The sequence below is a fragment of the Neodiprion pinetum genome, chromosome 3, assembly GCF_021155775.2.
Source record: "Neodiprion pinetum isolate iyNeoPine1 chromosome 3, iyNeoPine1.2, whole genome shotgun sequence".
NCBI classification, from domain to species: Eukaryota; Metazoa; Arthropoda; class Insecta; order Hymenoptera; family Diprionidae; genus Neodiprion; species Neodiprion pinetum.
The window spans coordinates 11,438,043-11,452,766 of NC_060234.1; the positions used below are offsets into that span (position 1 = coordinate 11,438,043).

Below are 14,724 nucleotides of genomic sequence, written 5' to 3' on the forward strand. Positions count from 1 at the left end.
TTTGATATTTTTCTTTAGCACTTGAGCATCACTGATAGATTCTGAGGCATCTATTGATTCGCACGCTTGTCTTAACAGATGTTTTATTCTAGCACCGTAATCTAGAACACTCTCGTTTCGCCTCTGTGCCGATTGTGCGAGGTCTAGCTGGATATCTGGGAGGTGTTGTTTAGACGCGTAGGCCTGTTTTAGGCAGTATAGCAAATCTCGAAGAGAATCCGGATTATCTGACTCTATATATTTACTCGCGTCGCCTTCGATTTTCGTGCGAATGAGTGTGGAGAATAAATTCAGTTCTCTGGCTAAGACAGCTTGTTTTGCGCATTCTACTTTAGTTATGAATTCGGATACGGGCATATTAGTGCCATTGAACGTGGGAATCAGAGCTAATGCATCTTTAAGAGGCAGGTGCGGAAAAGTGCCTTCGGTAGCCATGTTGTAAATTTTAATCTAGGATTTGTCGACTTACAAAGTGAAGATGAAGAGGAGGAACGGAATAAAATGTTGCATTCTTCCGTGAGGATGTTGGTCCAGCGATTTCGTGTCTGTAGTCGGTGATGACGTCGGTGTGCGTTGTGTCGTACTAGAAGTCGTGAAGAATGAAGATGTCGTCGTAGTAGCAGCAGGAGATAGTCTTTCAGCAATATCGATTTGGAGATACGGATTTGTCTGTGACGTTCGTGTGAATCAGAGATCGTTGATTGCGTTAACGTAGAATATGGCTTTCAGAGTGTCTTCAACACTATCACACAGTGGTATTACTTTTTTATTAACATCACTGAGCTTGCACACTTCAGAACCGGTCTATCAGATGGCACTTCATGCGTAGCACACACGTAAAATTGTATCACTGAATTTCCGGAAAGCGAAGGCCACCGCTGCCACCAATGTTACGTCCGTGGGTAGAGTTTACTCCTGAGCGGAAGGAGTAACCTGGTTGGCTTCGCTTTTACGTTACAGGTCAACCGGAAATCAGGATGGGATTGAATAAACTGGAGTATGTTGATATGTCGTTTATAAGTTTATTCCGTAGAACATGAGATAGCGGTCGGAATGAGTTGTGTGTTGCGAAAAGATATATATGAAGGCGAGATGTGGAATTGTCGAGTGTCAGAATAGGAGTGTCCCTCGAGACGTGAAACGGACGGGTGCAGAAAAGGTGTCACAAAGCTAGGAGTAGGGAATGGAATTTGAAGAGTAAGCGTGATAGTGAATAGCGTGAGACTACGTAGAGATAAGAGGACAGGACAGAGACCATGAGATTAATGTAAGAACTGTGGGAGAGTTAGCGAGTAGGAAAAATAGAGAGAAGTGGTATGCTGGACGTAACAGGGGTAATTTTTGGGTAGAGAGAGATACAACACACGTACGCCAACACGTGGTTTGGCCAAATCACTGTAAAATTCCAATAATATATTTCTAGCCAGCAATAATACAAAAAAAAAAATAAAAATAATAATAATACTGCGAAAGTCGTTCTTCGCGATTCCAAATACAAATGCTTAGATTCAACCAAAAAAAAAGAAAGAACAAACAAAATAATAAAAAAAGTCGGTTTTACGGGCGAAGATTTTACGTGACAACGTCTTTTTCTCGGTAGAATATTTATTGATATGGATATAATTAAATTGCACAATAGGAACAAGGAATTGAATGAAAATAAGAATTGCACAAATTTTAACTATAGAAATATATTTTGTTTACTAAAACATTGTACATGTAAACTTAAACTTAACTAATTCCTATTTGAGTGATTTTGTTGAGGATAGGACGATGATAGGAGAAATATGAAATGAAAGGAAGTGTTTCTGCTGTAATGTGTCTTGCGAAAGTCAAGTCGATAGTTGTTCCTTTTAACGTAGTTGACTTAGAAACGTTTGATACGCATTGTTGTAAATGACGAATCTAAGCACTCCACATTTTCACTACAGACACAGCTGACGATACTTTAACCACACGTGTGAACTTGTATTATGACGCTTTCTTGTTTTTCCAACGCCAAGAACGTTCGAGAAAGACAAAGACAGAGACACAAGCATGCGCCGATTCAATGCGCCTAATTCTCTAGTGCTGCGCGCGCGGCAGACCGATCATAGTTGAGTGGGAGAGAGACGCAAGGCATTCGGCGGGCCTCTCTCTCGTTCGGTGACTCATCGTAACGTTACCGGGCGTTACACTTTTTCATAAGTGACTCCCAGCCGCAACCTAATTTAAGACGTTGTCACGTCAAAAAAATGAATAGATCTGGAAGACCTCTACGGCCTACGTGCGCTAGTCGCTGTCTTAATAATACTAGACTGGGCCAAAAAAATTGACTATTTTTTTTTTTGAAAAATATATTGAGAATATCATTCAGTATGGCAAAAAAAAAATTTCACGAAATTTTAAGCCCTTAATGTTAACTTTAAGAGGTCTATCATCGCTATTTTTGATTTTTAGTAATAATTTGATGTTTTAGGTCAGAACTGTCGAAATATTGAAGTGAAAAAATTTATGTTCACTTATCCCTTTATAAAATTGAATTCCCTACAAAAAAGGTCTTCTTATAGATTTTTGTCAGACAAGCCGTTTCCGAGTAATTAAGCTTAATAAATTGATATAATTTCTCGAGAATTAATCGAGAATTAATCGAGAAATTATATCAAGTTATTAAGCTTAATTACTCGGAAACGGCTTGTCTGACAAAAATCTATAATCAGACCTTTTTTGTAGGGAATTTAATTTTATAAAGGGATAAGTGAACATAAATTTTTTCACTTCAATATTTCGACAGTTCTGACCTAAAACATCAAATTATTACTAAAAATCAAAAATAGCGATGATAGACCTCTTAAAGTTATTATGAAGGGCTTGAAATTTCATGAAATTTTTTTTTTGCCATACTGAATGATATTCTCTATATATTTTTCGAAAAAAAAATAGTCAATTTTTTTGGCCGAGTCTAAATAATACCCTAACTCACAAAAACCAAAAACAAAATGTTGACTCGATGCGCTGCCCGCGATCGTCCTCTACTAACCACGCCGCTAATCGTCACTTAACCATAAACCGCTAGGCAAAAACGTGATCGAGATCATAATCGACGCGCTAACCGCGATCGTTACTAAATCTAGGTGAGGTCTTACTTCTACGTGCGCTAGTCGCCACCTTACTGATACACAATAATTCATAAATTAAACCAAAAGGACGTGACTCGACGCGCCAACCGCGACCAAATTAATAAATCTAGGAAGCTTTTATTTTCGTGCTTGTGTGTAGCGTATTATGACGCATCCGAGCTCCAGTCGTAGTCACTATTTCCACAAAGTTCGCAACCCGTCCCGCTAAACCGAGCATCTACGCACAGTGATACGCGACTCACTCGAGAGGTGACACTTTTTGCATACGCAGACTCGACGAGACCCCGAGCAGCGGAATTTGGCCACACTCAATTTCGACCCGAAATTGTCCCCTACTCGAAACCGTGACTCTACGCGAGACTTTACAGGGATCAACTTGACTCTACGCGTTATCGCGAAATTCAGGCTACGGTCATCATCAAGGAGATCGGCAAACAAATTTCGAGTGCTACTCTAACTCAATAATCAAGTGGGTCGACCGCTTACCAGTGCGCCAATCTAACTTGTACTCGTAATATGTTCGCAAAGAATTGCAAGCGCTTACCGCTTCGCATCCATACGAGGAATTCTCTGACACCGGTCTCCGCCATGTCACACACAATTTGCTAGCTTTTGATTTATTCTATCGTGACCACCGCGAAACGTCGCCAGGACTCAAGTGATGAGCCCTGCAAATCGGAGCCGCAAATCGAACATGCCTCGAACATAGTCGCTATCCGTAGTCAAAATTCTCCCGATCTAATTGGGGTTCTCGTTACGAAATTCTTACAGCCTAGCTTATCGCTATCGTTGAATTCCGCTGTCGCGGGGTGTTGATTGGCTGGCCAGTCTCTGGTAGCCCGTAGCTCGACAGTGGCGTGGTGACGACTTCGCGAGGGGGCCTGTCGTCAGCTGGGCGACGGGGGGGGGGCTAAGTCTCGCCGGCCACCAACGGGAATTTCGTCCGCCTTGGGTTCCCTCGCGGCAGAGCTCTCCGTTGACGCTCTCTCCGTAGCCTCGTGTGAGGCCCTCCTTTCGTCGCGATCCGCCGCGATTGCCATCCGGTAACGTCGTTCGAATTTGCTGCCGATCCCCTGCTCGAGGCCGCATTTACTCGCCACCCAAAAAAAAATAAACAAAAATCCTGAAAAGTCGTATTCGCTAGACCGACTATGGTCCCCTCTCAGAGTCTCGGATGCGTGACCGTTGTCCTGGCGCTCTTTTTCGAAATGAGCCGCGGTCTGCTCCGCGGGCTTCCTAATTTTGGGTTCCGTCCAGGGTTCGGGGAGCCGTACGGAACGAGCCGTGAAAATGCCACGTTACAATATATGAAAAAAAAATTTTTAATTTCTTTCAGATTTTCATTTTGAGCGAAGAAAATCACGGGCCAGCAGGGTCACTCAGGGCTCAGAATAAAAATTTGCAAAAATTGGAGATTTAAAAAAAATATATTTCTAGCTGATCTACGACCATCCAACATTGAAATTCCAAAAAAAGCCATCTAACGACCACCCTTGTGTACATAGTAAAACGGAAGTAATTTTCAGACGAACGGTAAAATCGCTAACCCGCGTACGCAAAATCGTAAGAGTTGAGAAAGAATATCCTGTATCAATATTTCAGTATACGTTGTCGATTAGCATTTTAATCGTTCATAGGACGAAACAATGGCAGTCGTAATAAACTGAATGCTGCAAACAGAATTATCTCATATTCCTTGTTTTATGTACAGACGATTTCTGTTGACAAGTTGGCGACTGAGATGGAGGCGTTAACCCGAATCGTCTACCAGGACGAAATGTGAGACGCGCACAAATCGCTGTGGAAATCCCAAACCAGCGTTTCTTGGTAACCGTTCAACAATCATGTCATCAAATATTCACATCGGAATCTAATAAATTGTAGGAGATGCATTTTTTTGAAACAAAAAAAAATATCTTGCCCCCGTTGATCATTTTCGCGGTTTGCCGCAAGATGGCTATTTTGTTAGGATTTGACACTCTCACACACACACACACACACACACACACACACATACACACACACGCGCGCACACCCCTGCGGCAGAGGAGAAACTGCTACCAGGCGCGTCTCCCCGTAGCGGATGGGTTGACACTCGCTGTCCTTGGATGACACTAGGTCTCCTAGCTGATGAGGTACAGAGGGTAGGAGCTAAATGAAATACGCTCCCGTGGACAAAACTCCCCTTTAATGGGTTGGTCACATTACGTGACCTAACAAGACGATCGTTCCCTGCTGCAACTCATTGGGAGTGTCCGGAACCCGTGTCGATTATTTCCGACGATGCGGGCCACGGCTGATGTGAGCTTGCTCTGCCGAGGTGTAAGTTGCGACAGTGGATCAGGAGCCAGCCACTTCGGGCCCTGATCAGGAAGTACGCAGTGAGTGTTAGAGATCGGAATTTTCACCGCCCCGAGCGAGTCTAGTCCGTTCGTGTATCCCGGGACTGGCTAAGTGTCGACTAGGCCTTAGGGAACTGGGGTAGGAGTACTATCTCCGAGGGTACACTCGTTCCTAGTTATGACAACCCGCTCCACTCCGTACGATGCGCTGGTAAACCAAAAAAGTATGAGTAACTTACTGGAAATAAACAAGAGTGGAGACGGGCTTCATGCCCAACAAGCAGCGATTGACGCAAGCGCTGTAATAAAGCGGTCGCAAGCGCTCGAACGCCTTAAAAAACTGACCGGTGAGTTGAATGATTTCGTTCAATCAAAGGTCAACATTCACAAGGAGATAAAGTCCAAGACGGCTAGTGTAGCTAGCGCCCTACAAAGGTTTGAGAAACTGGACGCAGAATGGCGCTCATTATTGCAGCGCATTTTCCGTGCTACACCGGAGAAAACCTGCGAAGCTGACGTCGGAACTGACGAAGCAATAGACACCGGAGCCGAAGGTGACAGTGAATCAGTCGCTGAAGACGGGCGTGAAACTTTCGGCAAGCCTGGTAAGAGAAAAGAAAGACCCTCTCCAGACCCAACATTCAGGCAAGCAACATAACAGAAGGACCTGAAGGAAAGCCCTTTGCAAAGAGCAGCACTGCCAAGCGACGAACAGATTAAAGCGCCAGCTTGGCAATGAGTTCAGTCTAAAAAAGAACAGAAAAGACAAAGGAAAGTGCAGCTCCCAAAGCAACCGCCGAAAGAGCCCCGGCCAGAACCTAAGCGGAAGAAACCTCGAAAGTGGATCAGGCCTGACGCTCTGATCATCCGTCCGGTCGAGAAGGAAAAGTAGGCCGAAATATTGCGTCGTATAAAGCAGGCCGTCCCTGACGAACAGGTCCGCACAACCGTGGAAAAGATCCACAAAACCAAAACTGGGGACATGCTGATTACGCTTTCAAAGAAGAGTACTGACAAAGGCCAAGCCTTGCAAAAGGCTATCACGGACATTCTTCAAAGAGAGGCCGAAGTCATTTGCAAAGGACCGCAGGAGATCATCGAAATCCGAGACATTGATTATGACATGACGAAGGAGCACATTCAGACTGCCCTGGAAACGGAAACCGGAGAAACCGGCGAAATACCACTAGAGGCTATCAAGATCCGTAAGGCCTACTGAGGTACGCAAACGGCCACATTGACACTACCAGCAGCTGCAGCACAACAGCTACTGGAAAGAAACGGCAAAATAAGGATTGGCTGGGTCAACTGCCGAATGAGAGCAACAAAGAAGCCGATACAATGCTTCAAATGCTGGCACTTTGGGCACTTTGTATCCCAGTGCAAAAGTAAAATCGACCGATCTAAGCACTGCATAAGATGCGGAAGAGGAGGACATAAGATTACTGAGTGCAAAAATCCAGCCCAATGTATATTATGCGCTGACGATCAAGGTGCGCAGGACGCTGCCCACCATACTGGCACATACAGATGCCCGGTTTTCAAAGAGGCGCTCGAGGAAATGATAAATAAACGAGCATGAAAATACTGCAGCTCAACCTCAATCATTGCGAGGCTGCGCATGACTTGCTCATACAAACCGTGCGCGAACTAGAGCTTGACTTAGTACTGATAGCAGAACCATATAAACATCTGAGTACCCTACCCTGGGAATCGGACAGTACCAACAAAGCTGTCATTTGGTCCTGTGACAGATTACCATTCCAGAAGGCAGTCAACAACAGAGAAGCCGGATTTGTAGCAGCATGGGTAGATGGAATTCGTTTCTACAGCTGCTATACCCCGCCGAGTCTTTCTTTGGAACAATTTATCGATTTTCTTGATTGTCTGACCGAAGATGCACGGCAACACTTTCCCGTAGCAATAGCAGGTGACTTCAATTCCTGGGCAGCAGACTGGGGCAGTAAGCTCACCAATGCACGAGGAAAGGCTCTACTTGAAGCGATGGCCACACTAGATGTTGTCCTCCTTAACACTGGTGAGACACCAACATATTCAAAAGGAGAGGCAAGCTCTATACTGGATCTTACGTTCGTCAGCAGTAGTCTTACGAGAGGAAGCTATTCTTGGGTAGTTATGAACACCTACATTGCCAGCGACCACTACGCCGTCCTTTGGGAAGTATCAACTGGCCAGAGCCCTCGAAGAGCAACCAGACAAACTAACGCAGTTGGATGGAAAGTCAAAGCTCTTGACCCAGCTACTTTAATCATAGCTTTAGATAGCAACCCAAATACCACAGGGAGTGCTGAAGAGAAAGATGGGAAATAATGAAGGGAGTGACCCAAGCCTGCGTCGCTTGTATGCCCCGGAAACGTGGCATGAATCATCGATCTCCGGTACACTGGTGGAACAATAACATCAGCACTCTTCGTAAAGAGTGTTTTAAAAGAAGAAGAATATCTCAGCGTGGCTACAGTCGACCTAACTCTGCAGGATTGGTGGCAGAGTACAAAAAGGCCCGTCGATAATCGAATAGAGCCATCAAGGATAGCAAAAGACGCTGTTGTAAGGAACTCGTCGAAGAGGTGGAGAAAGATCTGTGGAGCAGACCGTACAAGGTGGTCATGACCCACCTGAAATGTCAACCAATGCCGTCACCTACATGTCCACAGCTACTAGAGAAAATCGTCTGTACGTTGTTTCCTCAGCCACGTGAGTTGACCTATTCGTTACTGCAGCCTGACCCTGAAGACATGCCACCTGCCACAGAGGAGGAAATGATGGAGGCATGCAATCGTGTAGGGAATAATAAGGCGCCGGGATTGGATGAAATTCCAAACATTGCTTTAAAAACATCTATCAAAGCAGTACCGGCATTATTCATAGATACCTACAATGTGTGTCTCAAGGAAGGAGTCTTTCCTGAAAGGTGGAAGCGGCAAAGACTTGTACTGCTCCCGAAAGGAAAGAAGCCAACTGACGAACCATCATCTTACCGTCCACTCTGCATGTTAGACACGGCGGGTAAGATATTAGAGCGGATAATTCACCAAAGAATAGAAACATTAGTTGATCCACTCCTGGCAGACAACCAATTTGGTTTCCGAAAAGGGCGGTCAACCCTAGATACAATCAACCTGGTCGTCAACACAGCTAAGGATGCGATTGCTGGAAAGAGATGGAATCGCTGCACAAAAAAGTATTGCTTGGTGGCTGCATTGGACGTCAAAAATGCTTTCAACTCTGCTAACTGGGACTGCGTAATGCGCGCCCTTGAAGAGAAACGAGTTCCAGGGTATTTGCGTAGAACGGTAGCAAGCTACTTCACAAACAAAGTCCTCAAATATGACACAAAAAGTGGTCCTAAGGAGTATGATATTACTGGTGGTGTACCACAGGGCTCAGTTCTAGGTCCTCTGCTATGGAATATCATGTATGATGGTCTCCTGAAAATAGCATTGCCAGCAGAAGTGAAACTGGTAGCGTATGCAGATGATGTTGCCGTGCTGATTGTCGCGAAGCATCTTGAAGAGATAAATCTGGCCTTCGACATTACATTTAGACGGATTAACTTATGAATGAATACGGTGAACTTGTAACTAGCTAAGCATAAAACTGAAGCAGTGCTCATTACCAGCAGGAAAGCGATGGAAACCATCAAGTTACAAGTTGGGGAACTTGAGATCACATCACAACCGTACATTCGGTACCTGGGAGTGATACTTGATGCTCGACTCAATCTCAAGCAACAAGTCGAACATGTGACTGCCAAAGCATCAGTAGTTAGAGCGAGTCTAGCACGACTCATGCTTAACGTTGGTGGACCAAAGCAGAGCAGAAGACTACTGCTGTCATCAGTAGTAACATCCGTGCTCACATATGGTATATCCATTTGGGCTGATACATTAGAGACGCAAGAATCATGGAGAAAAGCGGGTCCAATTTATAGACAGAGCGCTCTGAGAGTTGCCAGTGCCTTCCGCACAATATCAGGAGAAGCGGTGTGCGTCATTGCTGAAACCCTACCGCTTAGAGTACTAGCAGAGGAAAGACGGGCCCTTTACCAACGAAAAAGGTCAACTGCACTGAGCCCTGAAGAACTTGGAACAGAAGAACGGCAGCACAGCATCTCGCGATAGCAACTTGAGTGGGACGCCGCAGCAAAAGGAAGATGGACACACCGCCTCATACCAAAGATCGATGTTTGGCTGAGCCGTAACCATGGCGAAGTCAACTATTACCTAACTCAGATGTTGTCAGGACATGGGTGCTTTCGAGAGTACCTGCACCGTTTTAAGCACGACGATTCTCCGGAGTGCCCGTCTTGTCCGGGGGTTATTGAGGACGCAGGGCACGTTTTCTCTGTGTGTCAACGATTTGATCCTCAGCGAAATAAGTTGGAAAGGATCCTGAACAGCAGAATCCGACCAGACACAATAGTAGAGGCGATGTTGTCGAGTCAAACTGCTTGGAACGCTACCAGCACTTTTGCCACAGAAGTCCTTACAGAGCTGCATTCCATTGAAAGAAAAAGAGCGAATGATAGAAACTAGAAGGAAGGAAAAATGACACCTTAGCCACCAGAAGGAAGAGCAGTAGCTAGATCCTCCCTTCACGAAGTAATGCCTAACGGCGGTTTCCATGAGGGATTAGAGGAAAGAAGGAAGAAGGGGTTTAGCGTTTAGTGGGTAGGGGCGTTAGCGTCGAGTTTTAGTGTGACGCTGCGTCGAGTCGCCACATATCCAGGCCAAACAGCTATGCCTGGAATCCGTGAAAATGATTCACCCCCCCCCCAAGGGAAAAAAAAAACACACACACCCCTGAAAGAAGGTTTAAAATGGCGTTTTGAATGCTTTTAACAATTTTTTCATTCAACATCAATTACATTTAGTTTTCTCATTCTATTCTAAATTATCTTATTCTAAATTTTAACGAGTAAAATTATACATATTATTTTCAATATCTGTATTAATTAAGCATATTATTATTCCAAAATTGACTTATACCAATTTTTTAACAGTACTACTGATCAGATTATATTCAACAATGCGATCATGCAAGATCATGCAGTAGGCAGAAGTGTGTAGTGGGAACGTAATGCTACAGTCACATTCCAATCGAATGTCCACTGGTCCAGTTTTCAATGTTTCGTTCTGCTTGGAGCAATCGATGACGATGAGGAGAGCCTGGTTTATAAATTCACGCCTCGATAGCAAAGGCTCAGCTTCTTCGTTATAGTAGCTCATTTAAAACCGAACATACATATCATAGAGAATGGCGTATTGATTATTGTATATATCAAGATTCATATTTCCGTAGGGATAGCACTGTGAGATGAGGAAGAGTTTGACATCTCTGATCCGACAATGATCAAATACGCCAGCATTTTTCAGCGGCTCGTTTCTCCTTGCAGTTTGAAATCCTAGAACGACATATCTGGGCTTCTCAAGCTGCGTCGATGTCTTGACTGACCATGTATGCCGCGTTGTTGATGTGAGCATCGGATACACGTACGTTTCCCAAGAACGAAAACTCATGGATATGGCCGGATTCTTGGCGATGTAGTTGAGTAGCTGGATTTTCGGTTTATCTGCCAGTTTGATGTAGGGCAACAACCACTCGATTTTATTCAGGGTGATTTCAAAGTTTTCCGTCGCCGAGGTCTGAATCACGGCATTCAAATCAGTGTTGAAACGTGTGAGAATTAACTCATGTTTAGCATTGACGATGACTCGACGATAATCTTCGGCGAAGCCTAGCACGTAATTTAACGGTGAAACAACATCGAAATTTCCAGCGGCATCGGTTAGTTCCTTATCCCCACTAAACCACCCGGTATTCTCCAGACTATATTGCTGGCCTGGAGTCAAGGATACGTAACCCTTCATAGTGCAGGTGATGCCAACATTTTTATTCCGATCAATCTCTACACCGTTTAACTCGTAGCGAACTTCCTCAAACAAATGACAAACGGCCATATTGATCAATTTCGTAAACGTCACCGCAGCCACACCATCATCCTTTGTGATTTTTCCGTGAATGTGTAGAGAGCTTTTACTGGGCAGTAGACACAAGTCTTGATGTTGAACAACAATATGGATTTCATCGTTGTTCTGGAAGGTGGATGATGCAAACGGCTGATGAGCATGAATCTCAGAGTGCGCGATGAATTCGTCGAATACCACAGGTTTCTGTATTCTTATTATTTCTTGCATGGTAACTTACACACACAGGATGCAGCGAACACGAATTCTTATTTTCCAATATTTCCACGTAATCGAAGACCCAGGCTCTGAAGAAACCGAACGTTCAGATGTGTCAGTCTCGTAGGCGGTGTAAACGTTGTCAGAGGTGTCGGGTGACTGATGATTTTTGGCCATGACGTTTGACTTTTACAGCTTTTCCCAACTTTCTCGTCTCAAACACGATTCCCATTATTTAAGTGATTTCACGTGTAAACGTACAGTTATCGTTTCGCCGCGAAAATTAATCAGCTCGTCGTCTTGATCGACTATTCTCAGCTGTAAATGATGTATCGACTGTACGGCGATTGGCAGGTAAATGACGTTGGTAGGCACTTCGACAATCTTATATCCCGATAGAACGGTTGGGAAAAATTCGTGAATCGTGTGAGCTCAATGCTCGTTTATGTACGCCCCTGTGGTTATGCTACACTCAACGCGTAAAGTATTAACCTTCAGTGTGGCCACGGGTGATTCAGATTTATAAGTAACGTTTCGTGATAGCTCAATCGCCTTAAATGCCAATAATCGGCCGATGGAATCTTCGGGCTTAAAGTCCACCACATGATTGCATGTGACTTCACTGTTCAGCTCGTTGTTGTTAGCTATCAGACTGAGGGTGATGTCGGAGGGTAGCTCCTTATGCGAAAAATTTTCAATATCCTCAATTTCATAGCTTCCCGTGTGTTGAATCCGCGCTGTAAATTAGCGGCATTCTTGTTCACGTTTTACAGTCGTTAATCCTAATCTCTGCGTGGACATTTTAGTCACGTTTTAAGGTCATAAACTATTCAACTGCTGGAAGTTCCCATCCCTTATGGACGAATTGCGTCGACTGATTTGCAAAAAAGGATACTCCTTACGCCGGTCTGCCACATCTGGCAGCCAGTCTTGCAATCTCGACAAATTCTCTACTTTCTACTCGTAAATACCTTCGCCTACCTACCAATCCTCTAATCTTCACTTTTCGTTCCTTGTTTTTTTTTATGACGTGTATCCTAAAACGCCCGCACGTGCATCGCACATTGGGAATGTACGTTTCTGCTTCTGGCTCACGTGCTCACTCCCACTCCCAAGCAAAATTCATCCCTTCTCTCAAGGGACAATCCTACCCCTTCCAGTAGTTTTTTGGCCATCGGAACTTAGCTAATTTTTAAAACCTACCTTTAAGATCAGATTCGTTTCGACCAACGCGAAGAGAAGACCAACTTACTCTACTGCCACAACGTCTTCTCACTACCCCGCGTGAATCTCATACAACCGAACTCAACAGTGTATTCAAATTATTTCAAGTCTGTTAATAAATATATTTGTTGACTAAACCCTACAACATTGAATCATCTTTGAGTCAAACCCGATTGTCTCAAGGAAGCCAGTGCATCGAAAATCTTTCCCGATTGGTTTGACGAGGATTTACGACCCTCGTTAGTAAAAAATTTCTTACCGCCATCGATGCCGAGCGCAAACACCGTGGGTATCGCGATGCTCTCTCTTCTGTTGTCCGCTCATTTCAGGTAAAATTTATTACACCTCTCATGCATATTGGGTATTTAATTGAATGTCAGGAACTCGACGAGTCTGAGAACATAGTTCTTCTCTGGTGATAACTCGATTGGGGGGAAATATTGAGCCTCCAGCACGGAGGATGTGCCTGACAGTGTCAACGTCAACGATTCCGACATGACTCATGCTTGCTCATGTAACACCTGTCTTTTTATAGTTGTTCGCTGAGAAATTTGAGACACTAGTGGCCACAAATCACAGTATCATATTCTTAATACCTCTTATGATTGTATTTAACGCTACCAACACCGAGATACCTCATCAAATCCTTAGGCGGTTTCAAATCACCGAAACTATCGAAATACACAACATGGTCACCATTTTTCTTGTACGCAACCCAATGTGTCCCTGGACCGTTTTTATCATCAAGATTAATAATTGCGGATTCTCGCATTGTTGGTCCTGATTTCGGCAGATCATTCCGCATGAAAACACCACGAAAATGCGAAATTTTCATATTTTTAGCATAGTTGCGTAAATCAATGTTGGTGAGAGCTCGGTGTGGTAGCTTTACTAGTTTTTTGCCGGACGTAAGTACAGGCCCATTCCGCTGCGGTAGGGTCGCAGGTACAATCCCTTGCCCAAAGCAATCGCCTCCATTGTTGCATTGTGCCGTTTGGCCTCATTCAACTGATGTTGGTTGACACTAGCTTCATTGACAGCTTTAGCTATACCCGCAGCACCACCCGCAAGAGCCCCAGTAGCGCTTAGAGCGGCCAGAATTGGAATGAGAAACGGCAGGATGCCGCCAATTTCATCAGGCACAGGTATAACGCGAGGCATACGAATATTCTCCCCAGTCCCACGCGCAGCCGCACGAGCACCCGCCAACGCCGACTCGACGGCTTTATAACCCGGTCGCATGGCGACCTTTGCTGCTGTGATGATGGATTTGAGATTCACAGTTCTCTTCCGCTGTTTACTCTTCCCGCCAGTTCCAGATTTCTTCTTCGCAGCCACTCCAAGTTTCGACCGCTTTGCAGCTAAGCCCATTCCGAGTTTAGATTTAGCTTTCATGGTGTTGGTGACTCCCCAGGCTACAGCCTTTTCACCCACACTAGCGTCCTTGGCCAAGACGCGATTCCACGCCTTCTCAGCGAGCGCTTTGTCGGCAAGATTTCTCGCTGCGATATCGCGATTCTTTGCGTATGCAATGTCGTGGTCTTTACACGCGGTATCCAGCGGATTGATCTTCAAATCTCCACGAGCTAACCTCTTGGCCAATTTCGTTCCAGGTCCGCAGTACTAATGCCCTGGCACATGCAATTCAACTGGGAAATGATTGATGATTTTATTTAACAAACCACCACCACGTTTCTTCCATGTGCACATCCTCATAGTCGGGCAACAACTAACGCGACTTCTATAAAAGGCGGAATTTATATACCGTCATCTCAGTTTTCGTTGTCATGCTAACGAAGCATCATGAGATTTCAAGATCAGCCCGATAAACTA

General features: G+C 44.6%; 2 protein-coding genes across 2 annotated transcripts; one reads left to right on the forward strand and one right to left on the reverse strand.

Moving 5' to 3' along the window:
* Window positions 1–7,039: 7,039 nt before the first annotated feature.
* LOC138190591 (uncharacterized) lies at window positions 7,040–7,792 on the forward strand. Its single transcript, XM_069134338.1, has one exon. The coding sequence runs from the start codon at window positions 7,040–7,042 to the stop codon at window positions 7,790–7,792; it is 753 nt and encodes a 250-aa protein (XP_068990439.1).
* A 2,918-nt stretch (window positions 7,793–10,710) lies between these two features.
* LOC138190592 (uncharacterized) lies at window positions 10,711–11,679 on the reverse strand. Its single transcript, XM_069134339.1, has one exon. It carries the CDS (start codon window positions 11,677–11,679, stop codon window positions 10,711–10,713), a length of 969 nt encoding a protein of 322 aa, XP_068990440.1.
* Window positions 11,680–14,724: the final 3,045 nt, after the last annotated feature.